General features: G+C 41.2%; 1 protein-coding gene across 1 annotated transcript; it reads left to right on the top strand.

Annotated features, from left to right (window-relative positions):
* The first annotated feature begins 3414 nt into the window (after positions 1–3414).
* On the top strand, positions 3415–27564 carry LOC5511484 (protein lin-9 homolog). Its single transcript, XM_048728652.1, has 25 exons — positions 3415–3483; positions 4947–4979; positions 5066–5112; positions 5274–5345; positions 9364–9392; positions 9491–9512; positions 9820–9855; positions 10791–10879; positions 11373–11436; positions 11637–11698; positions 12140–12221; positions 12391–12466; positions 15208–15303; positions 15739–15776; positions 16163–16257; positions 20231–20255; positions 20606–20640; positions 20907–20988; positions 21320–21400; positions 22965–23045; positions 23576–23620; positions 23856–23965; positions 25279–25348; positions 25920–26014; positions 26425–27564. The coding sequence occupies exons 1-25, from the start codon at positions 3471–3473 to the stop codon at positions 26510–26512; spliced, it is 1566 nt and encodes a 521-aa protein (XP_048584609.1). The 5' UTR covers positions 3415–3470; the 3' UTR covers positions 26513–27564.
* Positions 27565–27598: the final 34 nt, after the last annotated feature.

The raw sequence follows: 27598 nt of genomic DNA, 5'->3' as shown, positions 1-27598 counted from the left end.
CCATGTGTACTTTTGTCACCCACCCTCCCCCTACAAAGTATAAATTGATCACTGTGTTCCCCCTTGTCTCCCACGGACTCGTATTCGTAACGTCCCTATATGTCAGGCGCTCAGTGGCTTGTTATGAGCGTCCGTATAGGTCATGTGTACTTTTGGCACCCACCCTCCCCCTACAAAGTATAAATTGATCACTGTGTTCCCCCTTGTCTCCCACGGACTCGTATTCGTAACGTCCCTATATGTCAGGCGCTCAGTTGCTTGTTATGAGCGTCCGTATAGGTCATGTGTACTTTTGTCACCCACCCTCCCCATACAAAGTATAAATTGATCACTGTGTCCCCCCTTGTCTCCCACGGACTCGTATCCGTAACGTCCCTATATGTCAGGCGCTCAGTTGCTTGTTATGAGCGTCCGTATAGGTCATGTGTACTTTTGTCACCCACCCTCCCCTCCCACAAAGACTAAATTGGTCACTGTGTTCCCTTTGTCTCCCACGGACTCGTATTCGTAACGTCCCTATATGTCAGGAGCTCAGTTGCTTGTTATGAGCGTCCGTATAGGTCACTGTGTTCCCCTTGTCTCCCACGGACTCGTATTCGTAACGTCCCTATATGTCAGGCGCTCAGTTGCTTGTTATGAGCGTCCGTATAGGTCATGTGTACTTTTGTCACCCACCCTCCCCTCCCACAAAGACTAAATTGGTCACTGTGTTCCCCTTGTCTCCCACGGACTCGTATTCGTAACGTCCCTATATGTCAGGCGCTCAGTTGCTTGTTATGAGCGTGCGTATAGGTCATGTGTACTTTTGTCACCCACCCTCCCCTCCCACAAAGACTAAATTGGTCACTGTGTTCCCCCTTGTTTCCCATGGACTCGTATTCGTAACGTCCCTAAATGTCAGGCGCTCAGTTGCTTGTTATGAGCGTCCGTATAGGTCATGTGTACTTTTGTCACCCACCCTCCCCTCCCACAAAGACTAAATTGGTCACTGTGTTCCCCCTTGTCTCCCACGGACTCGTATTCGTAACGTCCCTGTATGTCAGGCGCTCAGTTGCTTGTTATGAGCGTCCGTATAGGTCATGTGTACTTTTGTCACCCACCCTCCCCTCCCACAAAGACTAAATTGGTCACTGTGTTCCCCCTTGTCTCCCACGGACTCGTATTCGTAACGTCCCTATATGTCAGGCGCTCAGTTGCTTGTTATGAGCGTCCGTATAGGTCATGTGTACTTTTGTCACCCGCCCTCCCCTCCCACAAAGACTAAATTGGTCACTGTGTTCCCCCTTGTCTCCCACGGACTCGTATTCGTAACGTCCCTATATGTCAGGAGCTCAGTTGCTTGTTATGAGCGTCCGTATAGGTCATGTGTACTTTTGTCACCCACCCTCCCCTGCCATAAAGACTAAATTGGTCACTGTGTTCCCCTTGTCTCCCACGGACTCGTATTCGTAACGTCCCTATATGTCAGGCGCTCAGTTGCTTGTTATGAGCGTCCGTATAGGTCACTGTGTTCCCCTTGTCTCCCACGGACTCGTATTCGTAACGTCCCTATATGTCAGGCGCTCAGTTGCTTGTTATGAGCGTCCGTATAGGTCATGTGTACTTTTGTCACCCACCCTCCCCTCCCACAAAGACTAAATTGGTCACTGTGTTCCCCTTGTCTCCCACGGACTCGTATTCGTAACGTCCCTATATGTCAGGCGCTCAGTTGCTTGTTATGAGCGTGCGTATAGGTCATGTGTACTTTTGTCACCCACCCTCCCCTCCCACAAAGACTAAATTGGTCACTGTGTTCCCCCTTGTTTCCCATGGACTCGTATTCGTAACGTCCCTAAATGTCAGGCGCTCAGTTGCTTGTTATGAGCGTCCGTATAGGTCATGTGTACTTTTGTCACCCACCCTCCCCTCCCACAAAGACTAAATTGGTCACTGTGTTCCCCCTTGTCTCCCACGGACTCGTATTCGTAACGTCCCTATATGTCAGGCGCTCAGTTGCTTGTTATGAGCGTCCGTATAGGTCATGTGTACTTTTGTCACCCACCCTCCCCTCCCACAAAGACTAAATTGGTCACTGTGTTCCCCCTTGTCTCCCACGGACTCGTATTCGTAACGTCCCTATATGTCAGGCGCTCAGTTGCTTGTTATGAGCGTCCGTATAGGTCATGTGTACTTTTGTCACCCGCCCTCCCCTCCCACAAAGACTAAATTGGTCACTGTGTTCCCCCTTGTCTCCCACGGACTCGTATTCGTAACGTCCCTATATGTCAGGAGCTCAGTTGCTTGTTATGAGCGTCCGTATAGGTCATGTGTACTTTTGTCACCCACCCTCCCCTGCCATAAAGACTAAATTGGTCACTGTGTTCCCCCTTGTCTCCCACGGACTCGTATTCGTAACGTCCCTATATGTCAGGAGCTCAGTTGCTTGTTATGAGCGTCCGTATAGGTCATGTGTACTTTTGTCACCCACCCTCCCCTCCGACAAAGACTAAATTGATCACTGTGTTCCCCTTGTCTCCCACGGACTCGTATTCGTAACGTCCCTATATGTCAGGCGCTCAGTTGCTTGTTATGAGCGTCCGTATAGGTCATGTGTACTTTTGTCACCCACCCTCCCCTCCCACAAAGACTAAATTGGTCACTGTGTTCCCCCTTGTCTCCCACGGACTCGTATTCGTAACGTCCCTATATGTCAGGCGCTCAGTTGCTTGTTATGAGCGTCCGTATAGGTCATGTGTACTTTTGTCACCCACCCTCCCCTCCCACAAAGACTAAATTGGTCACTGTGTTCCCCCTTGTTTCCTATGGACTCGTATTCGTAACGTCCCTATATGTCAGGTGCTCAGTTGCTTGTTATGAGCGTCCGTATAGGTCATGTGTACTTTTGTCACCCACCCTCCCCTCCCACAAAGACTAAATTGGTCACTGTGTTCCCCCTTGTCTCCCACGGACTCGTATTCGTAACGTCCCTATATGTCAGGCGCTCAGTTGCTTGTTATGAGCGTCCGTATAGGTCATGTGTACTTTTGTCACCCACCCTCCCCTCCCACAAAGACTAAATTGGTCACTGTGTTCCCCCTTGTTTCCTATGGACTCGTATTCGTAACGTCCCTATATGTCAGGCGCTCAGTGGCTTGTTATGAGCGTCCGTATAGGTCATGTGAACTTTTTTCGCCCACCCTCCCCTCTCCCAAAAAATTAAATTGATCACCGTGGTCCCCTTTGTCTCCAAGGGTCTCGTATTCGTAATGTCCCTATATGTCAGGCGCTCAGTGGCTTGATATTTGCGTCCGTATAGGTAATTTTGACGAACGTCCCTTTAAGTTACGCGTCCCTATATGTCACGTCCCTATTATATGTCAGGTAGAGCAGCTGTGAATATTCTTCCATCGTTTTCGGGACTCCTGTGGAATTATCCATTTTTCCCATGATGCACTAAGGCGGACTTTGAAAAAGAGCGCGTCTGATCCAAGATGGCGGAGGAAGGTAAGTGACAATTCGCTCAACTTAGCTCTGTATTTACTTGCCCAAGCGATCACACTATCAAACTAAATGTTGAACATCATTTAGCCAAGCTCTTATTGCTCATACCAGAGCTAATTTAGTATGATTAATCCTTATTCCTAAAAGAAAATAATACACTTTTCGACTTGTTTTGGTGTAATGTTTGAAACTGAACTAAAATTATTTCTTCTTTGTTTTCGAGGGTATTAAACTTTTGATCGTTTCGTATTTAATCGATCGTTACATTATTATAAATAAGCAATTTGCTTTCCCTGTTAAGCAGATCTAATTGAATATATACTGGCAATGTGTTACGAATCCTGGACAAATTAGGGAGTAAAAGTCGAACTTCTTAGGAACTCTTGCCACTCTCTTACACAGTTTAGTGGCCGGGATATTTTCTTTTTTTGTAAGGTACGAATAAAAAAATATCTGACTTCGATCTAGTGATGTTATATCCAAATTTATTGTTTACCAAATTATGTGAATGTTTATTTTTAGTAAGGTAAAGTGTTTTAAATTTAATGTTTAGGGCTAGGGAGATGAAACATTTGGTAAAGTATAATACTGGGTAGGGAAGCAGAATAATTGATTTGAACAATCAGTTTCATGAAATCTGGTTGAACTTTGCTGTAAAGTGCATTCATAGGGATTTTATGTTGTTTGGTTGACCTGATAAGAAAATAATTTTCCTAGAATCACCACGATTCATCTAAAAGCTGTCTTTTTTATTCCAAATTGACTAAAAAATTGTTTACACTGCTATTCTGGGTATGTTTGACCAAGATCAGGGTTATGGTTAGGGTTAGGGTTAGGGTCAGGGTTATGGTCAGGGTTAGGGTTAGGGTCAGGGTTAGGGTTATGGTTAGGGTCAGGGTTATGGTTAGGGTTAGGGTTAGGGTTATGGTTAGGGTCAGGGTTAGGGTTAGGGTTAGGGTTATGGTTAGGGTGAGGTTAGGGTTAGGGTGAGGTTAGGGTCATGGTTAGGGTTAGGGTCATGGTTAGGGTTATGGTTAGGGTCAGGGTTATGGTCAGGGTTAGGGTCAGGGTTAGGGTTAGGGTTATGGTTAGGGTCATGGTTAGGGTTAGGGTTATGGTTAGGGTGACATTCACATATAGAAATTTCACAGTACTACTGTATGCTTGGTTGCAGTATCTTTCAATTAAAATTTTGTAAATCAAAACAAGATGATAATAGAATCTTTTTTTTCAAATTAATGACCCTGCTATTTAACATGCAAGTTTTCTCACTAAAATCATAAAAGTTGTCCACAAAATACCCCCAAACTTTCATTGTTCTGTCCATAGAGCGAAGGCTGTTTTTTATCATGTGTCATACCAACATAGCCATGAATGATATTATTTGAGAACATAATGTTGTTCTCTTGTATCTACCATCAACTTTGAGGTTCACCCTCACAATTATTTGATTTTTATGATTTCAGAAACTTCTGCAGAAGCACTTGTGAGCCTTAAAGGTATAAGCATTTATATGTAGATGCCACCTACAGAAACACCTACAAATATTTTGCATTTTTAGCTTACTTTCTACTTTTGTCTACAGGAATCGCATCACAAGCATCTCCTTTCAATTCTCCATCCAAGCGAATGGTGAGAGCTACATGCTTTCAATTGTTTGCACACAATAAGCTTGCATACCTGTCCGGTACCTCTATTCTTCACATTACTGTATGATAGCCTGTCACTTCTACAGTGTACAGATGATATTTTAAGATAATATTCTTACAGTGATTTAATTATTTATGCTGTAGACAAGGGGTAAAAGACGGCGACAACTTGAGGAAATTCCAGGTGATGAAGACACTGAACTGATGCCAGAAGAGGTAGGCCCTTAACTACATGTACAGTACTTTAATGGCCACCCTTTACGCTTGGGGCCAAAATGGGAATTAGTCTCATACAGTTCAAAGAGTCAGATTTTGACCTACAGTAGCACTCAAATTATCCCGGCCCTACCAATCGATAAAAATCGATCATCGGAAACTAATTGGGTTAATCAATATTTATCAATATTAATCAGTTGATTATTATTGATTGATATTGGAAATCAATAATAATCGATACTCACAGCCCAAGAGTACTCAATCATAGATGTACTGTAGACCCAAATGGCTTCATTTTGGGTGAAATTTTTTTATTATGCCAATCGATGACAATAGGCACACTCTGGATGTTAGCAAAAAAAAACCACCGAAATCTTAAATACTTCGCCAGATATTCAAGAAAAACCAAATTTGAACGAGTGTAGCGTTATTCTTGAAGGCGTCAATAATCCCATAATCCTGTTTACTTAGCTCAAAGTCCCGTGATCAACATCTGGGGAGGCTTTTCCCTCTAATTAGCATACAAGCGCGTCAGTATCATTATCAACGTTTTATCCGAGATTTATCCGTATTTATATCAACTTTATAAGCGTTTACTCTAAATTTTGCATAGTTGTAAACTACGCCAAGATTAAGTAAGAATCCTTGGCTTTCTTCGAAGAAGGCTAAGCGAGAAAGAAAGCCCAAAGCATAAAGTTGTCTCTGTTCTTTTTAAGTTTTCTACGCTCTTCTTTTCTTCGGTGCTAGCTCTCTTTGGTCTAGGCATCTTCCTTCACTTGCACGACTAGCGCTTTGACATTTGAGCGCCTAAGAGTTTTCCCGCTGCATGTAGAGCGTGCAATGTGATTGGTTGCCATACACGGCTCCATTTGCTCTTCATCTGTCACTACTGTCACGCTGCCTCTAATGTTTACACAACTTAAATCCCCGATATCTTGCAATCAAATTTCACCCCATCTTACTCTAAATATGTGAATTAAAGGTACACTTCTAACCGCCTGATTCCTGCGCAACTTGGCAAGCGTCTAGTATAAATATTGTTCTGTCACACTGTGCCGCGGATAATCAATAGCTTTTTTTGCTACGGATTTAATTAGCTCCTTGTAGCCAAAGAAGCAAAATTATTCCACGCCTAACTTTGACCCTTGATTATTAATCAACGAGGCTGTGTGACTTCAAATGTAGACATGGTTTGTCAGTTCAGTATATGATGAAAGATATTAAGCAGATCCTGGGAGGTTAAGCGCTTTTGGTGTGTATAAATAATTCGCATGTTTATAAGTGGTCGATTTCGCACTTCGGACCAGGCAAAAGCACTTAAAATTAAGCGTGTATAAAAAATGATTATCTTAGGAGGAAAGAACACTCATTAAGCTTTAAATTGATATATAGTTTTTTGGCATTTGCTTTAATCCAACGCGAGCGCTAGCTGTTTTGCCGGGACGATCGGGGTAATTACCGCTTGGACCTACGGTATCCTTAATATCGGGTTTTATTGATTTCTTATATTTAAAACTGACCACTTGAAAGCAAGGACGATGATGACAGCTAGGACAACACGATCGATGATGTTTTTGCACGTGGTGATCAATCAAAATTTTATTGCAATAGAAAAAGCAAAACATTATCGTCAGAGACAGATAAAAATTAACTAATGACATTATTTCTACAGTAGCGAACGTAGTTAGTGGAGTGGAGTTTACAGTGCAAACGTCTGAGTCCTCAACTGAAGGTGAAACTTAAAAGGGATAAAGAAAATATGTATCAGACAGAATGCATTTCCACATGCTGCTATTGAATTCTTAATCATATTCCATTGTTTTCTACCGTCATCGTTGCAAGGTCCCTAATTCATTTAGGTCGACACAATGTTGATTCAGATGCCGTACCAATTGAGTCGTTCCAATGGGTAAAAAAGTTACTGTTGCATTTTGCAAAAACCAAAACAAATGGGGCACAACAAGTAGTCCAGTCGCTTCGTGTTTCAATCTTTACGTAGCGGACAAAAGCACCAAACTTGGCATAAAGATAGACAAGAGGATGCTAATAAATATGTAAGCTTTGTAAGTGTCTGTCAACTAGACACCAAAGATCAACGAGATGCTTTAGATATGCCTCCTCAATCAAAGTTATCATATTGTGATGCTTGAGAATAGAGGATTTGGATGTTCAGCAGAAGAAACACCTGTAGAAACTCTTTGTCACAAATTTCTTAAAATAGCACAGGAATTGTTACAAATTTGCAGTATTAATGCTCGAAAGCACTTAAGAACGAAAAAAGCTGACTAGCAGAGCAGGCCCGTAGTCAGGATTTTGAGCGGGGGGGGGGGTCGTTTACTCATTTAGCGGCCCATTTTCTCTTAGATAACTCGCCGTAGCTTGCAGTGGTATTCAATTTTTTTTCATTGGAGCTGACCTTCTAGTCCAGTGGGGTGGTTCTTCCGGACCCCCCGACCCCCCCTGGCTACGGGCCTGCAGAGGCACTACAAAAAAACTGTGCTTATTGCTCGCTACGTGTGCATTATAGTGATGAGGTTGAACACATCGCATGATTTTAACAGGATAGCAACCAACCTCCAACGAATCCCTAGGACTATGTTATTATCTTAAAGATGTCTTAATAATGACCTCAGGGATGGAAAAAGGCTGTGGAGCATAAGAAAAGGAAAGGACTCCGGGAAGTAAGAGAGGATGATAAAAAGTGTCAGGCTAATAGAATATAATATATTAACAGAATATATAAATGGAGGCTGTTGAAAATGGTATACGTACCTTTTTTCTGATGTCCGAGCTCCACAATGTACATACATGAGACACGGTAGCAGATAATTACAGCCGCGCTGGTTGAATTAAGCTCTGTAGCCCTTAATATAATACTTAGAGAACCCATTGATTTCTAGGAAAATTAATGTGCACCACCTATTTGTGCTTATTTGATGAACAAAAATCAGTCATATTCGCATGTTAGCAAAAGGAATGTAAATAAAGCCGCGTGGGGCCTGGGTACCAGCAGGTTTTCCTTCTTCAAATGTAGCTTTTAAAGCTATTTATATGTTTTTTTATGCTCGGAATTCGATAGAATACAGCTGAAATGATAGAAATCGTTTTCAAATATGTGCGTTTTAATCGTTTTTTGTCTCATGAAAAGGTATGAAAATCTTAAAAACTAATTGCTCTTTATGTATGGATCCGCTAATGGTACTGGTGGACACCGGTCTCAGTATTGATTTTGATCCCCTAGGCCATATTTTTTACCAATTCTGGTGCTTTTGTCTGCTGTGTATAGATTGTGCCAATATATTCAAATACTAAACAATTAGGTTTGGCACGGAAGAAGCGCGGCTCGATATCTTGTATATCTTGAATATGGCTTGCAAATGGTAAAATTGAGCCCTTTTGAAGCAATATAAAGACTCACTTTGTTTATCTTACCTTGTCTATCTGATTTTATGTTTTGAAAAAAAAAAACAGTCAAACAATTGATCATGTCGGTTGGGTGGGTGTGTCCGTGTGTGTGTGTATATATATATATTGAAATAACAAATCTTCTGATTGGATGCATAAACCATTTTGTTTTTTTTACAAAAATGACGGGTATTTGAGAAGAGGTCACAACTGTATGAATTTAGATATCATCTAATGAGGTGAAGCTCTATAAAAAAGAACACAGTTTAAGGCTGAACCATCTCTGAGCTTTGCATTACTGTCCACTAATAGCATCTTATTGTTCTTTTCCTGCATAAATTTAATAAGGCAAAGCCAAGCAATGTTTAGTTTGAAACTCACTGTCTGCTTCCTGTTGTTTAACTGATTTCACACGACTCGAGTATTTTACATGATTTTTAAAGAGGCCTTAAGCTTCTCTATTTATTCCTGCTTATTTGACTTGAAGCACATTTCAGACGAAATGTGACTGTCTATATTTTGCTTAAGAAAATTTGACCAACTTTGTACATTTGTAATGCAATTACATATGTAAGCCCACCTGAATGTTTTTTTACAATTCCATTTTTTGCAGGACTTCACTATTCCTTCTCCGAGTTCAAGGTGTGTAAGACTGAGTATATGTCTTGATGTTGAAACTTGAAATATTTTTGGGGTAAAAAATTGTTTTATATACATCTTTCATGTTTTATTTATGACAGGCGATTTCCAAGATCTCCTCTGGTATGTGGTACTGTATATATGACTGGGCTATGTATGTATACATGTTATCATTTCCACTAAACTTCAAGAGTAAAGCTTTATACAGTAAAATAAAAAAAATATTAGTTTTAGTTTTAAATGTTTAAAAAACAGATATTTCAAAATTGGTTAAACTGAGATTCATGATTGAAGTTACAGTAACCTGAGGTTCTGCTTATCCTAAGTTTATGGACCTCTGCAATTGAAGAAGTCTAGCACGACGTAGACCAGGTCTCTGCCATCTTATACTACAGGTCCTTTTTTAATATCATTCTTTTTGGCTTAACAGACTGGAGCTAATGGGCCTGCTACAAAAGGAGCAAAGGTATACTGGGATAAAGGTCTTAAAACAACCAATTCTTTAGACAACCAGCCACAGTGTTCATTGGTTACATGTTGTTAAACAACCATCCCAGTGGTACAGTATAATGGATTACATACTAGACTGCTTGCAGGCGGTACTCGGTGTTATCATCGTGGAAAACAATCTCCGCTCAGTGATTGGGCGCCATCTTATATTTTAAGCCGCGTTGTTCCTGGGGGTGAGGGCAAAAACGGACGCAGGTCCGTGAAGCTATGTTGAGAAACGGATGCAGGGCCCTGCTTCTGTTTTTGCGCTCGCCCTCAGAAACCATGCGGCTTAAAATACAAGATGGAGCTCGATCACTGAACAGAGAGTGTTTTCCGTGATGATAACACCGAGTAGCGCCTGCAAGCAGGCTAATTACATACAGGTCATTAGACAACCAAGTGATTAGGTAACCTTCCACAAGGTATACAGTAATGCATTTATGGGTTGTTGGTCTACCAAGTCATTAGGCAACCATTCACAAGGTATACAGTATAATGCGTTTATAGGTTATTAGTCAACCAGGTCATTAGGTAACTATCAACAAGGTATACAGTATACTGGGTTACAGGTCGTTAGTCAACCAATTAGTTAGGCAACCATCCACAAAGGAACTGTAAGTCAGTTGCCTAATAGATTAAGATGGTTGCCTAATAATTTTCCTGCAAATAACAGTTTTCCGACACTTAATAAGATAGAATATCATTTGAGCTTTATTTGAGTGTAAATATATTATTGACTTGCGTTTATTCACTCATACTTTTACTGTAAAACAAAACCAAATAAAAACATATGTATTTGCCTTGTTTATTTATTTACACAAGCACCAAGTATATCGTTGCCTTTAATAGGAAAAACATGTTTAAGACATCACATACAGTATTATACAAATTTCCATACTTTGTTTACAGGCTGCTTTTTCCAAACTGCAAAACTTACTGAAGCTCCCCAAGGCAGCTAAATGGTGTTATTATGAATGGTTTTATTCTAGTGTGGACAGGTAGGTTTGCTTTTTCAAAAGTATACTACGTTGCTTTTTAATGTAAAACTTATGTATTAGCAGGGAAACTACTAGATATATTTAGGCACCGCCTAAAGCGGGGCCCCACACTTTTATGTACAACATGTGTGGGTTAAATATCCAAGAGCTGTTTACATTTTCTAAAACTACCACAAGTGTGATATCTTATTTAAAAATTATTGCATTGCACTATTTACATCGAGTAAAATTTAACAAAAAAAATAGTTAATCATATAATACAGATAATAATATTTGAGGATAATGCTTAGTTAAAAAATAATTATAATAATGCACTTAGACAAATATTTTATTCTTACGTTTATCCAAATAATATTTCATCATCAGTGTTTCACTTTGACAGACTATAAAAAAAAATCAAAATAAGTGGAGGTCTGTTTTTTTTTCTTAAATTTAGCTAAAAAATAGGCAGTCAATGGATTGAATAAAGTATTTTTTTCTTAATTTTCTTTAGAGCTCTTTTTGAGGGTGATAATGACTTCTGCATATGCTTACGAGAATCTTTTCCCAATCTAAAGGTAAGTTCTCTGCATATTAATGCAATCCAAATTTTCCATTAGCAGAATTTTGTGTGGGTATTAATGGTTGAGTAAGGCAATAGTTGCAAATGTTACATTGCACCTTAAAATTTGTATTTTATCATTAGTTTTCATGTACAATTTCTTTGTCATATTTTAGAAACATGGAATGAGGTATGTACTGTATTGATATCTTCCAGGTGAAAAAGATGAGAAGAGCTGAATGGCGTGAGGTCAGGAGACTGATGGGGAAGCCAAGAAGGTTGTACATCCATGGAATTTGTTTACTCAATAAGAATCAGGGAGAAGCAATCTTCTGTGCTTCCAATTTTAAAAGACAAGTTTCAAATCAAAACATTGGGGTATTAGTAACCTGTTCCTTGATAACTTTTTGTTTACTCTCTATAAGAGGAAGTAGGTTGTGAATGATTAACACCATCACTGCATTATTTTACTCCTTCCAATGTACTGTATGTATTTCCCTTCATTACTGTACATACAAAAATTTTCCACTCCTTTCCATATATACCAATCCATTACCAATTTTAATACATCTCAAGCTCCCTTGAAGATGTATGAAAAAGGTGTTTGTTTATATCTTATGATAAAATTTCATTTTACTAATCTGCTAAGTTCAACTTCCTCAAATAATGCAAAAATAAGTTTGATTGAATCTCATCATGAATTCTAAATTTACTTGAAGGTGCTCACCCTCATTTTTCCTGGAAGAGAGGCAAGCTTTGCAAGAAAAGCGAAAGAAAATCCGCCTCCTACAGCAGAAAAAGGTTAAAATATTTTATATGATGTCTGCACTTTGTCTGATTTCCAGATTTCTTTTCTATAAAACAATAAGTTTCGTACTAAATGGTTCGTTTTTTGTATGCTGTTTGACTATTTCATATGGTGGATCACTGTCAGCTTATAGCTGTCTCTGTTGTCTCATTTCTTGTTAAGGTTACAGAGCTCCGGCGATTCAAAGACTTACCGGAGGAGGTACCCCTCCCCCTGGTCATTGGTACAAAAGTCACAGGTACAATGCAATTGAATACAACAGACAAGCTGTATAATAACTATAGCTGGTGTGTATACAGTAGGCCTAATAGAATATGGGAAATCACAAGGTCCAAATGGTATGTTTTCTGATGTTTCAAGCATTAGCCCGGTGTTGGAGCATTTATGCACAGCTAACACTCAAAACACCAAAACTAATCTGTATTTACAGAGGCATGAAACAAACCAATACAAGCTTGTGTTGATTTATTTCTACATTGATTCTTGTTGCAGGTATAGTAGTTTATGCTCAGGTGCTACCACTCCTGATGTAAACGTTTGTTGCCTATATGTAGATTTGGGATTGTAAAGTCCTGTCCTATGCCATAAGTCTTTATGCTTAATGTTGTTTGTCTTATGCTTTATAGTGCTGTCCTATTACGGCTCTATGCTCTTCGTCCCCTATGCTTTATAGTGCTGTCCTATTACGGCTCTATGTTCTTCGTCTCCTATGCTTTGTAGTGCTGTCCTATTGCGGCTCTATGCTCTTCGTCCCCTATGCTTCATAGTGCTGTCCTATTACGGCTCTATGCTCTTCGTCCCCTATGCTTTATGGTGCTGTCCTATTATGGCTCTATGCTCTTCGTCTCCTATGCTTTATGGTGCTGTCCTATTACGGCTCTATGCTCTTCGTCTCCTATGCTTTACGGTGCTGTCCTATTACGGCTCTATGCTCTTCCTCCCCTATGGTTTATGGTGCTGTCCTATTACGGCTCTATGCTCTTCCTCCCCTATGCTTTATAGTGCTGTCCTATTACGGCTCTATGCTCTTCCTCCCCTATGCTTAATAGTGCTGTCCTATTACGGCTCTATGCTCTTCCTCCCCTATGCTTAATAGTGCTGTCCTATTACGGCTCTATGCTCTTCCTCCCCTATGCTTTATGGTGCTGTCCTATTACGGCTCTATGCTCTTCCTCCCCTATGCTTAATAGTGCTGTCCTATCACGGCTCTATGCTCTTCCTCCCCTATGCTTTATAGTGCTGTCCTATTACGGCTCTATGCTCTTCCTCCCCTATGCTTTATAGTGCTGTCCTATTACGGCTCTATGCTCTTCCTCCCCTATGCTTTATGGTGCTGTCCTATTACGGCTCTATGCTCTTCCTCCCCTATGCTTTATGGTGCTGTCCTATTACGGCTCTATGTTCATCGTACCCTATGCTTAATAGTGCTGTCCTATTACGGCTCTATGCTCTTCCTCCCCTATGCTTTATGGTGCTGTCCTATTAGGGCTCTATGTTCTTCCTCCCCTATGCTTAATAGTGCTGTCCTATTACGGCTGTCTATGCTCTTCCTCCCCTATGCTTTACGGTGTTGTCCTATTACAGCTCTATGCTCTTCCTCCCCTATGCTTTATAGTGCTGTCCTATTACGGCCCTATCCTCTTCCTCCCCTATGCTTTATGGTGCTGTCCTATTACGGCTCTATGCTCGTCCCCTATGCTTTATAGTGCTGTCCTATTACGGCTCTATGCTCTTCGTCTCCTATGCTTTATGGTGTTGTCCTATTACAGCTCTATGCTCTTCATCCTCTATGCTTTATGGTGCTGTCCTATTACGGCTCTATGCTCGTCCCCTATGCTTTATAGTGCTGTCCTATTACGGCTCTATGCTCTTCGTCTCCTATGCTTTATGGTGTTGTCCTATTACAGCTCTATGCTCTTCATCCCCTATGCTTTATGGTGCTCTCCTATTACGGCTCTATGCTCTTCGTCTCCTATGCTTTACGGTGTTGTCCTATTACAGCTCTATGCTCTTCGCCCCCTATGCTTAATAGTGCTGTCCTATTACGGCTCTATGCTCTTCCTCCCCTATGCTTTACGGTGTTGTCCTATTACAGCTCTATGCTCTTCGTCCCCTTTGCTTTATGGTGTTGTCCTATTACGGCTCTATGCTCTTCCTGCCCTATGCTTTATGGTGCTGTCCTATTACAGCTCTATGCTCTTCGTCCCCTTTGCTTTATGGTGTTGTCCTATTACGGCTCTATGCTCTTCCTCCCCTATGCTTAATAGTGCTGTCCTTTACAGCTCTATGCTCTTCGTCTCCTATGCTTAATAGTGCTGTCCTATTACGGCTCTATGTTCTTCCTCCCCTATGCTTTATGGTGCTGTCCTATTACGGCTCTATGTTCTTCCTCCCCTATGCTTAATAGTGCTGTCCTATTACGGCTCTATGCTCTTCCTCCCCTATGCTTTATGGTGTTGTCCTATTACGGCTCTATGCTCTTCCTGCCCTATGCTTTATGGTGCTGTCCTATTACGGCTCTATGTTCTTCCTCCCCTATGCTTAATAGTGCTGTCCTATTACAGCTCTATGCTCTTCGTCTCCTATGCTTTATGATGCTGTCCTGTTACGGCTCTATGGTCTTCGTCCCCTATGCTTTATGGTGCTGTCCTGTTACAGCTCTATGTTCTTCGTCCCCTATGCTTTATTGTGCCGTCCTATTACGGCTCTATGCTCTTCGTCTCCTATGCTTAATAGTGCTGTCCTTTACAGCTCTATGCTCTTCATCCCCTATGCTTTATGGTTGAGGCGACTCTAATTACATAATTTCATACTAAACAAATTTACCAATAAAAAGACTCTTGGTTCGACTTGTTCAAACCAGTTTGTGATCGTAGTATTTGGTTTTGGCTGCTGTATTGTCCTTTACTTGTTTAAGGTTAAGTGTTTTTTCTAATTATTTGTCGTTTGTCTTAAAGTGTTTGGTGTTTGTACTCACAGCTCGCTTACGCTGGCCTCAAGATGGGCTTTTTACTGGTCAGATAGAAGCTGTGGATACCCAAAATGCCTCATACCGAGTCACGTTTGATGGACCAGGTAAGAACTAAATTTATGGTTGCTTTGCTACAATCTTGCAACTTTTCACTTTTTTTTCATTCTTAAACTCTAACAGCTCTTATGATTTCATTTCCATCGCCTTGTTCAATCGATGAACCCAAGATACCTGATAACATACAGTATATCAAAATAAATTTATGTGTTTGACTATGGAAGTAATATGATAATATATTGTAATATGTTATTATATTATTGTAATAATATATTATTACAATAATATAATATTATTATAATACAATATTATTATAATATATAATATATTGTTATATTATTGTAATATACGGTGGCTTTGCTAATTGGAGTTCAAAGTGAGCTCGTAGTGTCCCTCTAAAAGCCTACTTGTAATAAAAACGTCCTTATCCTGCACACTAGATCATTAGTAGGCCTGATGATAATTCCTGTCCTCCTTTGTAGGCCTTGGAACACACACAGTGCCAGACACGGAAGTACTGGTGAGTAAAACCTCCCCCAAATGGATGCGAGAGCCAATGAGGATTCCACTCTCTCTAGCTGTCACCTCGATCAAACAGAGATAAGAGTCGATCAGACCACTCTTTCTAGCTCTAACAGGGTTACTATGAAACAGAGATGAGAGTCGATGAAGGCCACTCTTGAGGGCCACCCCTTCTTGGCATCCTTAAGCTAAAACTTGAGGGAACCAGCGTTCATCTTTGGTTTTTACCACATTTGGCCCTTGATAGATCACAAAGAATTTACAGTACTTACACTACACTCATAAAACATGTATCTAGCATGCATCCAGTTTTAAAATACATGTATCTTCTGGCCTTGTTTTGGTTAGCTGTTGTCACCTTTATTTGCACCTATCCTAATACAGAGTGAAGAAAATGAAGAGTTGATGCCTATCTCATCCTTCCTACTCAAAGAGCGGCCAAGAACAGCAGCATTCCCGCCCACCTATACCCCTCCCAGGTGAAAAAATAGAGTAAACCCCACCCACCTATACCTCTCCCAGGTAAAAGAACATGAGGTAGACCCCCCACCTATACCCCTCCCAGGTAAAAAACATAAGGTAGACCCCGCCCACCTATACCCCTCCTAGGTAAAAAACACGGGGTAGACCCTGCCCACCTAACCCTTCCCAGGTAAAAAAAACGAGGTAGACCCCATCCACTTATACCCCTCCCAAGTAAAAAAAAACACAAGGTAGACCCCGCCCACCTATACCCCTCCCAGGTAAAAAAACACGAGGTAGACCCCGCCCACCTAACCCCTCCCTGGTAAAAAACACGAGGTAGACCCCGCCCACCTATACCCTTCCCAGGTAAAAAACACGAGGTAGACCCCGCCCACCTATACCCCTCCCAGGTAAAAAACACGACGTAGACCCCGCCCACCCAACCCCTCCCAGGTAAAAAAAACACGAGGTAGACCCCGCCCACCTATACCCCTCCCAGGTAAAAGAACACTAGGTAGAACTAGGCTCTTACCGAAAGTGCTCGTTAAAAAAACATTAAATGCTAAAATCAGTGCTTGCTTTTTGCCAAAAAAGTGCTAAAATAATGCTATTTTTTTTTAAAATGCTTGTTGATTAAAAAAATGCTCATTTTTTCAGACTTTTTTTAATCATATAGAACTTTACATTTTCAGATTTTCGCTCACATGTTTTAACATCAAAATTTAACGATCAATGTTTTTTTCCATTTAAGTCCAACACACGCTTGTCATTGGGTCATCATTACCCATTTTAGAAGTAAGTCATCGCTTGTTGTACTGGGTCATCACACTTGCTTGCAGATAGTCAACTAAGGCATGCTCCTGTTGGTCGTTGAATGCGGAATTGAGAACAGAGAATACCCTTTCTGCTGCAGCCGAGGATGGCTGCACCAACAGCACTTTCTTCACTGCAGAAGCTCAGTGAGGGAGCTGTTCCTTGTGGTCGTGCCACCATTTTACCTTTCGCTCTTCTGTGTTGATTACCACGTCTGCAGTGGCAGCTAAGTAAGCAGGTAATGCAATCATCATTGAGAAAAGGGAAGATTCGCAAGGACTCTACTGAGTGCTGAGTTGGCTTCAGCCACTGGACGCTGACCGGACACATATACCTCGCAGCCTTGAACGCTAACACTGTGTTGTATAGTTGGACATTGAACTTTCTCAGAAACCAATCTATGGCTGGTTGAACACATGCCTTTGCCTGCTGTACGAGGGCGGCTACGTTTTGGGCAGGATTTTCTTCAGCGATTGCTGCTGCGACTGCACGCACGTTTGGAAAGTGAGGGGCGTGGCACGCTTGGGCAACAGCATGGAGTTTCTCATAACACGAGAATACGAGAGGGCCATAACCTTCCAAGAAATAGGTCGTTTTTACAAAGTGCTCCCCAACATCGATGGTGATGGCGAGCTCGAGCTTCAGGATCGGAAAGTATTGCCTGGAGTTGAGGGAGTAACTGTGGACCAATATTAGCGGCTTCTGCTTCTATCAAGAATCCCTCAATATCTCCAAACTGCAGTAACATTTGTTTGTTGACTTCCCACTTTGACCACCATCTGGTCTCACTGTATGATCTCGGTCTTTGCCTTGTCAGATCTTTCCACAACAGCTTTGCCTTGTAACTATGGCGGAACAGGCGAAGCCACACGCTACCGAACTCTAGAAGAGTTGGAATGACAAGATGATTCCCAACATTGTCAAGCGTGTGTGAGAAACACACAACGTTGAGCAGCTTAGGAAAGATAAATGCAATCCTATCCAACGCTGCCTGGTTCACACTTGCCCCATCTCTCATGGCTGCGAGTAACGAATTGGACTTGACACCATAATCAACTGATAGGCACTGATTAAGAACTTGTGCAAGATCATCCGCATTCACTGACTTGGAACATATATCAATTTTGACGAGACGTTTAATAATCGACCAATTCTCGTCAAGGAAACGCAGGATGACAGCAATTGCTTCTCCTTGTCGTGTACTTCCGTCAAAGATCATCGAAACATCTCTTGTCGTGCCAGTCTGGCCAGGCAAAGTCAGTTCATTTTTTATCCTTTCGACTTCCTGCTTGAGAACAATTGAAATGTACTGACCAAGATGAGCACTTGCTGTGAGACGTTGGCCATTCTTTTCTAAGAGGGAGCGTAACTTATCGATTTTCCCAAGTGGGATGCCAGCCTTCAGAAACTCTTCGACCACTTCGAGTCGGTAGGCCCGTTCAGATATTGGTAGAGTGCTGTCTTTCTGCGTCATGTCCGCCGCTCTAAAAGCCTCCATAATAGTCTGATCCTTCAACTTAGACTTCTTCAGTTTCTCTTTACCATTTCCATGTTTCTTTGAAGCCAAGTGCGTAGTTAGAATACTCTTCTTTGAAGACACTATTTCGCGGCATGCCAGACTAAACAACTTCCCGTCTTTGATTGTTAGTTCCTCTCCTGGATATTGCTGAATCCGATCATGTATGGTTATGTTTTTTACATCACAGTTCCCCCTAGTTTTGTTTTTTCCACTGATTGATGGCAAAGTACGCTCTCTAGCTATCTCTGCCTTGCTTGTCTGACTTCCAGTATTGCTAGTGAATGACGCCATCTTTGAACGAGTCACGAGGAAGACTGACGAGAAGGACCGGGTTCTAGAAGGCAACCGCTGACCTATCAAACATATTCCTCAGCCTCCTCGGCTCCTTTGACGAAAATGAATGCAAATTGCGGCTTTGGACGACATATGTGAAGTCAGAGTGTGCTGATTAACGCGAAATTATATAAATAATCAGTCGATAATAAGAAAAAATGCTAGCAGTGCTTTTTGTGAAAAAATGTAAAAAAGTGCTCGCGAAGCCAAATAATGCCCCAAAAAGTGCTAGCACTTTCGGTAAGAGCCTAGGTAGAACCCATCCACTTATACCCCTCCCAAATAAAAAACACTAGGTAGACCCCGCCCACCTAACCCTTCCAAGGTGAAAGACAGGAGGTAGACCCCATCCACTTATACCCCTCCCAAATAAAAAAACCCAAGGTAGACCCCGCCCACCTAACCCCTCCCAGGTAAAAAAACACGAGGTAGACCCCGCCCACCTTTACCCCTCCCAGGTAAAAGAACACGAGGTAGAACCCATCCACTTATACCCCTCCCAAATAAAAAACACGAGGTAGACCCCGCCCACCTAACCCTTCCCAGGTAAAAGACACGAGGTAGACCCCATCCACTTATACCCCTCCCAAATAAAAAAACCCGAGGTAGACCCCACCCACCTATACCCCTCCCAGGTAAAAAACACGAGGTAGACCCCGCCCACCTATATCCCTCCCAGGTAAAAGAACACGAGGTAGAACCCATCCACTTATACTCCTCCCAAATAAAAAAACACGAGGTAGACCCCGCCCACCTAACCCTTCCCAGGTAAAAGACACGAGGTAGACCACATCCACTTATACTCCTCCCAAATAAAAAAACCCGAAGTAGACCCCGCCCACCTAACCCCTCCCAGGAAAAAAGAACACAAGGTAGACCCCGCCCACCTAACCCCTCCCAGGTAAAAAGACACGAGGTAGACCCCGCCCACCTATACCCCTCCCAGGTAAAAAGACACGGGGTAGGTAGACGGCAAGGGCCCTTAGCACACGCAACTCGTGTCTCTTCCCTTATTACAGTACGCAGACCAGGGTAAACGGGAGGTCTTTGTCCGAAACCAGACACGCATTGCCACTAAATAATGGTGATGAATTTCCCAATGAAAGTGATTACTGAATGCAGTTTTCCATATCCCGTTATTAACACAATCGTTGATAGAAAGTAATAATTCTTGGCTAACCGGTTATTGATTTTTTTTTTGTTCTCACTTGCTTTCTGTGATACATTAAGTCTTCTAGCTGGTACCATCGCCAACCAAATGAGTTTACATATTTTATTGTTAGACCATAGCCCGTGAAATACCTCTTTTTTTGTTGTTGCAGTGGTGTGCAGGGAAGTCCAAACATGGTAAATATATAAAACACATGCTGACAGAGGCAATAATTGATACAAAAAGAGAAACCAGCAATTCCTTTTTGTCTTCATGCTTTGGTGCCTTGAAAAGGCGTTCAATGTTTTGTAAACTAGAAATAAACAATCTTTAAATGGTGAACTTTTGGCCTAAGATACCTTGATCTCCCATTGTATGATTGCTGCCAAAAAATAACACAAAAAAGCGTAAAAATTGAAATAGACATTTTAGAAGCAAACTTTGTGCAAATCGTACCTCATAAGTTAAATGCCAATGTATGTGATGGTGCAGGGGTAATGTTTTCCTAAATAATTGAATATTGTACCTGAAGGGCCTCTCGTTGCAGGTGAACGACCCGTTGCTTGGAGCATCACCGGCAAGGTACTATCAAGTGGACTGTTCTAGATAATCTAGGCTTGGATTAACCAGGGAATTTATAGCTTTAGAGTACATAAGATCCTGGATAAAATATGTTGAAACTTATTGCACAAACAGAACCCGGATGTAAATTGCGTGACGCAACTACTGCGTGATATATAACACAATTTTTTTAATGCTAAAATGTTGAACAAACAAAAAAACGCCAACTGTCACACAGTTGTCACACAAGTGTGGTCTGGAGTTGTAAACTTTGCCAACGTCTGCAGGCTGCGGTTACAGGAAGCCATCAATCAGCAGGGCACTGGTGGAACACTGGGAGGCTTTCCTATCAAGTTCCTGATTCTAGTGGTAAGCTTTTTTATTGTTCACAAATGAAATCACTACGTTGCGCTAGTGTTTCGGGGTGGTACGTAGAAAGTGTGCGCTGTGTTTGTTTGATATTTGCATTCCCGGGTACCCAAGGTGTCGAGGGCAGCGTAACGAGGCGCGATAACAAGGCGGGGGGAGGGGGAGGGGGCGAGATAGAAAAGTAAGGAAGGAGACGCTCCTTTCTCTTCTCCCCCACACTACCCCCTCCCAGCCAGCCTTGCTACGCCACATTCTCGTGCCTGTGACCTTGACCCCCTGGGTTCCTGAGGATGTTCCGCATATTTTGGTGACTTATGTTTTGGTTTTGCAGACCCGACTATCAAAAATTTTGTTGGTTAAAAAGGAATGCATCGAGAAGCTGCGGGATATGAACACCAAAGCTGAGAAAATGGTAAGTACACAACTATTGCCAATAAACCTGAACTCGGAGAATACATGTCTCGTAGCCTGCAGAGTGCTCATGGCTATCAAATAGAGAAGAAAAATACATGTCTCGTAGCCTGCAGAGTGCTCGTGGCTATCAAATAGAGAAAAAAAATACATGTCTCGTAGCCTGCAGAGTGCTCATGGCTATCAAATAGAGAAGAAAAATACATGTCTCGTAGCCTGCAGAGTGCTCATGGCTATCAAATAGAGAAGAAAAATACATGTCTCGTAGCCTGCAGAGTGCTCGTGGCTATCAAATAGAGAAGAAAAATACATGTCTCGTAGCCTGCAGAGTGCTCATGGCTATCAAATAGAGAAGAAAAATACATGTCTCGTAGCCTGCAGAGTGCTCATGGCTATCAAATAGAGAAGAAAAATACATGTCTCGTAGCCTGCAGAGTGCTCATGGCTATCAAATAGATAAGAAAAAAGGTTAAAAAACAACAACAACAAAGCTTTAGCAATCTTGTTTACAGCAGGTCTAGCAGCCTATAAAAGCTTTACTTGTGTAACAACTGGAGTTGAAAAAGAACAGGGGCCGGTTCCTAAAAGGCCGATTAACTTAACCCTCGATCAGCGCCTAATCCCGGGTTAAAATTCGCTAATCGTAGGTTAGCTAACCGACGGATAACTCACCGTTCCCGAAAGCCAAGTAATCCCCCGAATTACTAACCCTGGATTAAACGAGTGAAAAACTGGTTTGAAGAGTAAAATTCACACAGGGTACCCAGTATATCAACAGAAAGCAACTTAAATTTACCTTTGGTGGTTTTATTTTCGCAGAAAAGCCCCAAAACATCTCTACATCACCTGTAATTACCTCCATTTCATGGCCAAAAAAGTGTCATTTGCAGGATTCGAGTTGGTGCGTGACACTAGCGAGACAGATTCATTTCAAGTATAAATTTCATGTAATTTTCTGTCTGTCCCAGCACAATTTTCAAGTCGGCATCGCAACGAAGGTCACATAATAAAGCGAAATGTTAGGATATTTGATCCCTACATTGTTTTGTGTAACGTCTTTTTTGTCGACAACTTTATTTTATGAAGCTTTAGTTCTACTACAAAGTTTGGGAGGCCTGTGTTACGCCAACTAAACAGTGGATTAGCGAGTTAACCCACCTCGCGAGCAGGGTTAGATTTTACCTTCAAACTGACCCAGAGTTAGCGCTAACCAGCGTTTCGGGAACGGAACTAATCTGGGGGTAAAAATTTAATCGTGGGTTAGGGTTAATTTAACCCTGGGTTATCGCAAATCGGCTTTTCAGGAACCGGCCCTAGTACTATAACATCCTGAAAAAGCATTACTATGTAGCAACTGGAGCTATCACCATGCTGAAACCTTTTTTAATTTGAAGCTGTGCAGCTAATAAAGTGGCTTAGCGCAACATGTTCATACAAACGTTGCATACATATTTCTATTGGGACTAAAAGTAACAAGACAATGCAAAAAGCTCATGATATGACACACAACGTGTTTCATGTGTTTCATTGTATTTTTCCAACAAACAAATCATTCCTCATTATAGAAATCTTATCAAGATCCAATTGACAAGGATTTCCAGAGACAATATGCATGTGTTGTGTTGGAGCTTGAGCGTCTAAACAAGGTGAATTCTGTTTCTGTTGACATCTTCCTGCCTTTTTCTATGCTGCTATCAGTCGGTCTGTCTTGGCCCGTCTGTGTTAATATTTCATAGGCGTGTACCCGACAGTGCTGAATAACGTATGCGCACGCGCGTGCTTTGGCGAACACACACACAATCGTAGTGTTGAAATGTTCGAGTAAAGGAACGAAAGGCTGTCTTCAGTCGTTGTTTTGACTTACTGTACAGCATTAAAACCATACTGTACAAAAGATGACAGATTTGTCTGATAATGAGGGAGTCGTAAAGGGGGTAGTAACATATGGTAAAATGATTGTATTTAACGATTCTCCAATAAATGATGACCCGATTATAAGAAGGTTATCAGTATTTGTATTTGCATTCGCATCATGCATTGTTAAGTACATTGAGATCATGTTTATGTTCATGGACTTGGTGGCTATTAGAGCAACAGGTTAAAAAAGGGAAAAAAGAAAAAAAAGGAAAGAAAAACGAGCAACATGTTATTTACTCCATTTCTGATTCTTCAACAGGACCTTAACGACTACTTGACGGGCGTACAGGAATACTGTCAGACGGTTAGTTTTTATCTGTTGCTCAAACCGTAGATTAAGTTTCAAGCCTTGAGACGATCCGTGGATCCGTCATACCCCCATAATCTTTACAATATTGGAATGCATATCTTGCTTCAGTAAGCTATTATAAAACAAATGTATATCAACGATGCTGAAGGTGATTTTGTGAAGTCCAACTTAAATGTTAGTTGTCCTATGTAACAGCCAAATGCACTGATATGTGTTTATCATTGCCCAGCTGGCACCAGACCATGGTCTTCACACCATCGACCAGACCGTTAGCGTCAAGAGAAAGTGTGATGAGGAGGCGAAGGTCATGGTGGAGCAGCTCAACATGAAAATGGGACAGTAAGTTATACATCATTCTCCTGGTGGAGCAACTCAACGTGAGAATGAGACAGTAAGTTATACAACTTTCTCATGGTGGAGCAACTCAAAATGAAAATGGGACAGTAAGTTATACAACATATTCATGGTGGAGCGACTCAACGTGAAAATGGGGAAGTAAGTTATACAACTTTCTCATGGTGGAGCAACTCAAAATGAAAATGGGACAGTAAGTTATAAAACATTCTCATGGTGGAGCAACTCAACGTGAAAATGGGAAAGTAAGTTATACAACTTTCTCATGGTGGAGCAGCTCAACATGAAAATGGGACAGTAAGTTATACAACATTCTCATGGTGGAGCAACTCAAAATGAAAATGGGACAGTAAGTTATACAACATTCTCATGGTGGAGCAGCTCAACATGAAAATGGGACAGTAAGTTATACAACATTCTCATGGTGGAGCAACTCAAAATGAAAATGGGACAGTAAGTTATACAACATATTCATGGTGGAGCGACTCAACGTGAAAATGGGAAAGTAAGTTATACAACTTTCTCATGGTGGAGCAACTCAAAATGAAAATGGGACAGTAAGTTATAAAACATTCTCATGGTGGAGCAACTCAACGTGAGAATGAGACAGTAAGTTATACAACTTTCTCATGGTGGAGCAACTCAAAATGAAAATGGGACAGTAAGTTATACAACATATTCATGGTGGAGCGACTCAACGTGAAAATGGAAAAGTAAGTTATACAACTTTCTCATGGTGGAGCAACTCAAAATGAAAATGGGACAGTAAGTTATAAAACATTCTTATGGTGGAGCAACTCAACGTGAGAATGAGACAGTAAGTTATACAACTTTCTCATGGTGGAGCAACTCAAAATGAAAATGGGACAGTAAGTTATACAACATATTCATGGTGGAGCGACTCAACGTGAAAATGGGACAGTAAGTTATACAACTTTCTCATGGTGGAGCAACTCAAAATTAAAATGGAACAGAAAGTTACACAACTTTCTTTGTATATTTTAAAATAGACACAATAATTAGACTAAGCAATGGTAACTTGTTTTCTTTGTGACCATATTTATTGAACGCCTGTACCTTGTTGTTCTAGTCAAGTTTTGAACATTACCATATTTCTGAGCAAATGTACGTTTCTGTTCTAGTCAAGTTTTGAACATTACCATATTTCTGAGCAAATGTACGTTTCTGTTCTTGTCAAGTTGTGAACATTACCATATTTCTGAGCAAATGTACGTTTCTGTTCTAGGCAAGTTGTGAACATTACCATATTTCTGAGCAAATGTACGTTTCTGTTCTAGGCAAGCTGTAAGGCATCGACCCACTCTTGAGGTTATAAATGGTCTGACGTCCATCTTGCTTCAGATCAAGGTATGCCGTTGACCTTATTTGGTATGCTATTGCCCATATTTGGTATGCTGTTGCCCATTTTTGGTAAAGAGTTGCCCATATTTGGTATGCTTGTGCCCATATTTGGGATGCCGTTCCCCCTATTTGTTATGCTATTGCCCATACTTGGTATTTTGTTGCCCATATTTGTAATGCCGTTGCCCAATTTGACCACCTTTCCCTATTAAAGAGCTCAACTTTCCAAAGGGGAATATCTTTGAGGGGTATGAATGCAGTCTTGGTAACAAAGTGGGTAAAAGATAAATCGAAAGGAGTTAAAAGATGTGGCGAACTAGGCAAGAAAAATTAGTCTATGTTAATACCCACATTACTCTTAAATCAAGGGGTAAACTTAGAAACCCCTAAAGATAGATGTGGGGTTTAAAAGTGAATGTCCCGTTTGGGTTTAAAAATCTTTCACTACCTTTAACCTCTTTTCTAGTTTTATTTGTTTGAGAGTCCATTAATCACTTTGGTTCTAGGCACCCCCCCCCCCCCCTTATCCTCCTGAAGCGAGACGTCTGCATAATGATTATTTGTGTCTGTGTTTTAGTCCCTAGCTGAAAATGACCTGAATACTTTTGAATTTAAATCCCTCTCCGACGCTGTTGAAGAGATCAAAAAAACTATTGACCCAAGTAACATCAGGTTGGTGTGCAATTTTACGGGCTTGAATGATACAGATAGCGCACATTTCAAATCGTTTTCGCATTCAGGGTTCGCGCTAAGACGAAATAAGTGCTCCCTTCAAACAATCGTAAAAGCAGATACAAAACATGTAGGATTTGCCTGTTACAGAGCTTCAGGGTTGAAACGTAAGCACAACCTTGAAAATTCTAAACCTTTCAGTTTTGCTTTTTTTTTAATGTTATGCGCTGAAGCGCTCATTCTGGATTAAACGTCTTCTCATTGCTCAGCATAAGCGCCGAGAACTCGGACTAGACTAGAACTAGGACTAGATATGTTTTCCCGTTTACAGAATCCGTCGGTGTGTAATAATTAAACGATCTAGACATTTCTTGTGCTTATGAGCTCGACATTTGTGATTATCGTTGCAGCTGCTTCCAGGATAACGTTGAAATTCACGTGGCGCACATCCAGTCCGGCCTTAGCCAGATGGGCAACCTCCACGCCTTCTCTGCGTGATTCCACTCAACCAGTGATACACAGATGTAACATAGCAATGCGACCCCGTCCCGCCAACTAAAATGGTTCGAGAGAATTTACCACAACTGTTGGTAGTGCTGGACTACATTCAAGCAAAGTGTGGGCTTATATTCATAGGCTCCGCGTGCTTGTATAAACACGTTATGGTACCATGCTAAGTGTGGGCTTATATTCATAGGCTCCGCGTGCTTGTATAAACACGTTATGGTACCAAGCTAAGTGTGGGCTTATATTTATAGGCTCCGCGTGCTTGTATAAACACGTTATGGTACCATGCTAAGTGTGGGCTTATATTCATAGGCTCCGCATGCTTGAGAATTCTAAGAAAAATCCTACACAGGAAATAAATTGTATCCAGGATAACTGTACCAGGAACATTAGTGACTTCGTCCTGATGTCTAGAGGAAACATCATCATACCCTCTTCAACTGACTTACTCTTTACCTCGGTGATTTTTACGTTGTCTGTGCTGTTTGCGAAGTTTTCTTTTGCCCTTCGATAAACTGAACGGACAATTACCAAAGGGGAATCAAGGCTCACTGATTACATGACCTAAAATATGCGCTGTAAAACCCCCGAACAAACAACCCAGACAATGAACGGTGGCGTGCCGTCTTTTTTTATAGCGTATTGTCCAATATAGTCTTTCCTTGGTGTTAGATTATTAGAAAGATAATGTGCTTTAGACATTTGTAGACACTCAAAAGAATTCTTTATACACAAATGAAGTACAAAGATTACAAATACATATTTTGACGGGCCTAATGTGTTTTTTATCAAGGAAGCTGGTATCAAGAAAGTAATATAAAGGTCATTGTATTTTCTTTCCATTTGGCAGCATTTTAACTAGATCGTGATGATTGCGTGCGCGAGTTTGGGTGAATGGTATATGGATTTAAGTTCCTACGGACAGAACATATTTATGGGAATATGGATGGAAGTCCTTACGGACAGGGCATCCTTGTGCGGTTATCATTGTAAATTTCGTCATATTTTACTAAATAATAAAAATCGTGAAAGCGTTTTCCTTATATCAGGATGAATAGTGATATTGTTTATATTTTG

The sequence above is a fragment of the Nematostella vectensis genome, chromosome 6 (assembly GCF_932526225.1).
Source record: "Nematostella vectensis chromosome 6, jaNemVect1.1, whole genome shotgun sequence".
Taxonomy (NCBI): domain Eukaryota; kingdom Metazoa; phylum Cnidaria; class Anthozoa; order Actiniaria; family Edwardsiidae; genus Nematostella; species Nematostella vectensis.
This window is presented reverse-complemented; position numbering and strand designations above follow the sequence as displayed.

Coding starts and splice junctions, on each gene's coding strand:
- LOC5511484 (XM_048728652.1), top strand. Junction 10,880..11,372: donor TTTTATTCTAGTGTGGACAG/GTAGGTTTGCTT, acceptor AATTTTCTTTAG/AGCTCTTTTTGAGGGTGATA. Junction 12,467..15,207: donor CATTGGTACAAAAGTCACAG/GTACAATGCAAT, acceptor TTGTACTCACAG/CTCGCTTACGCTGGCCTCAA.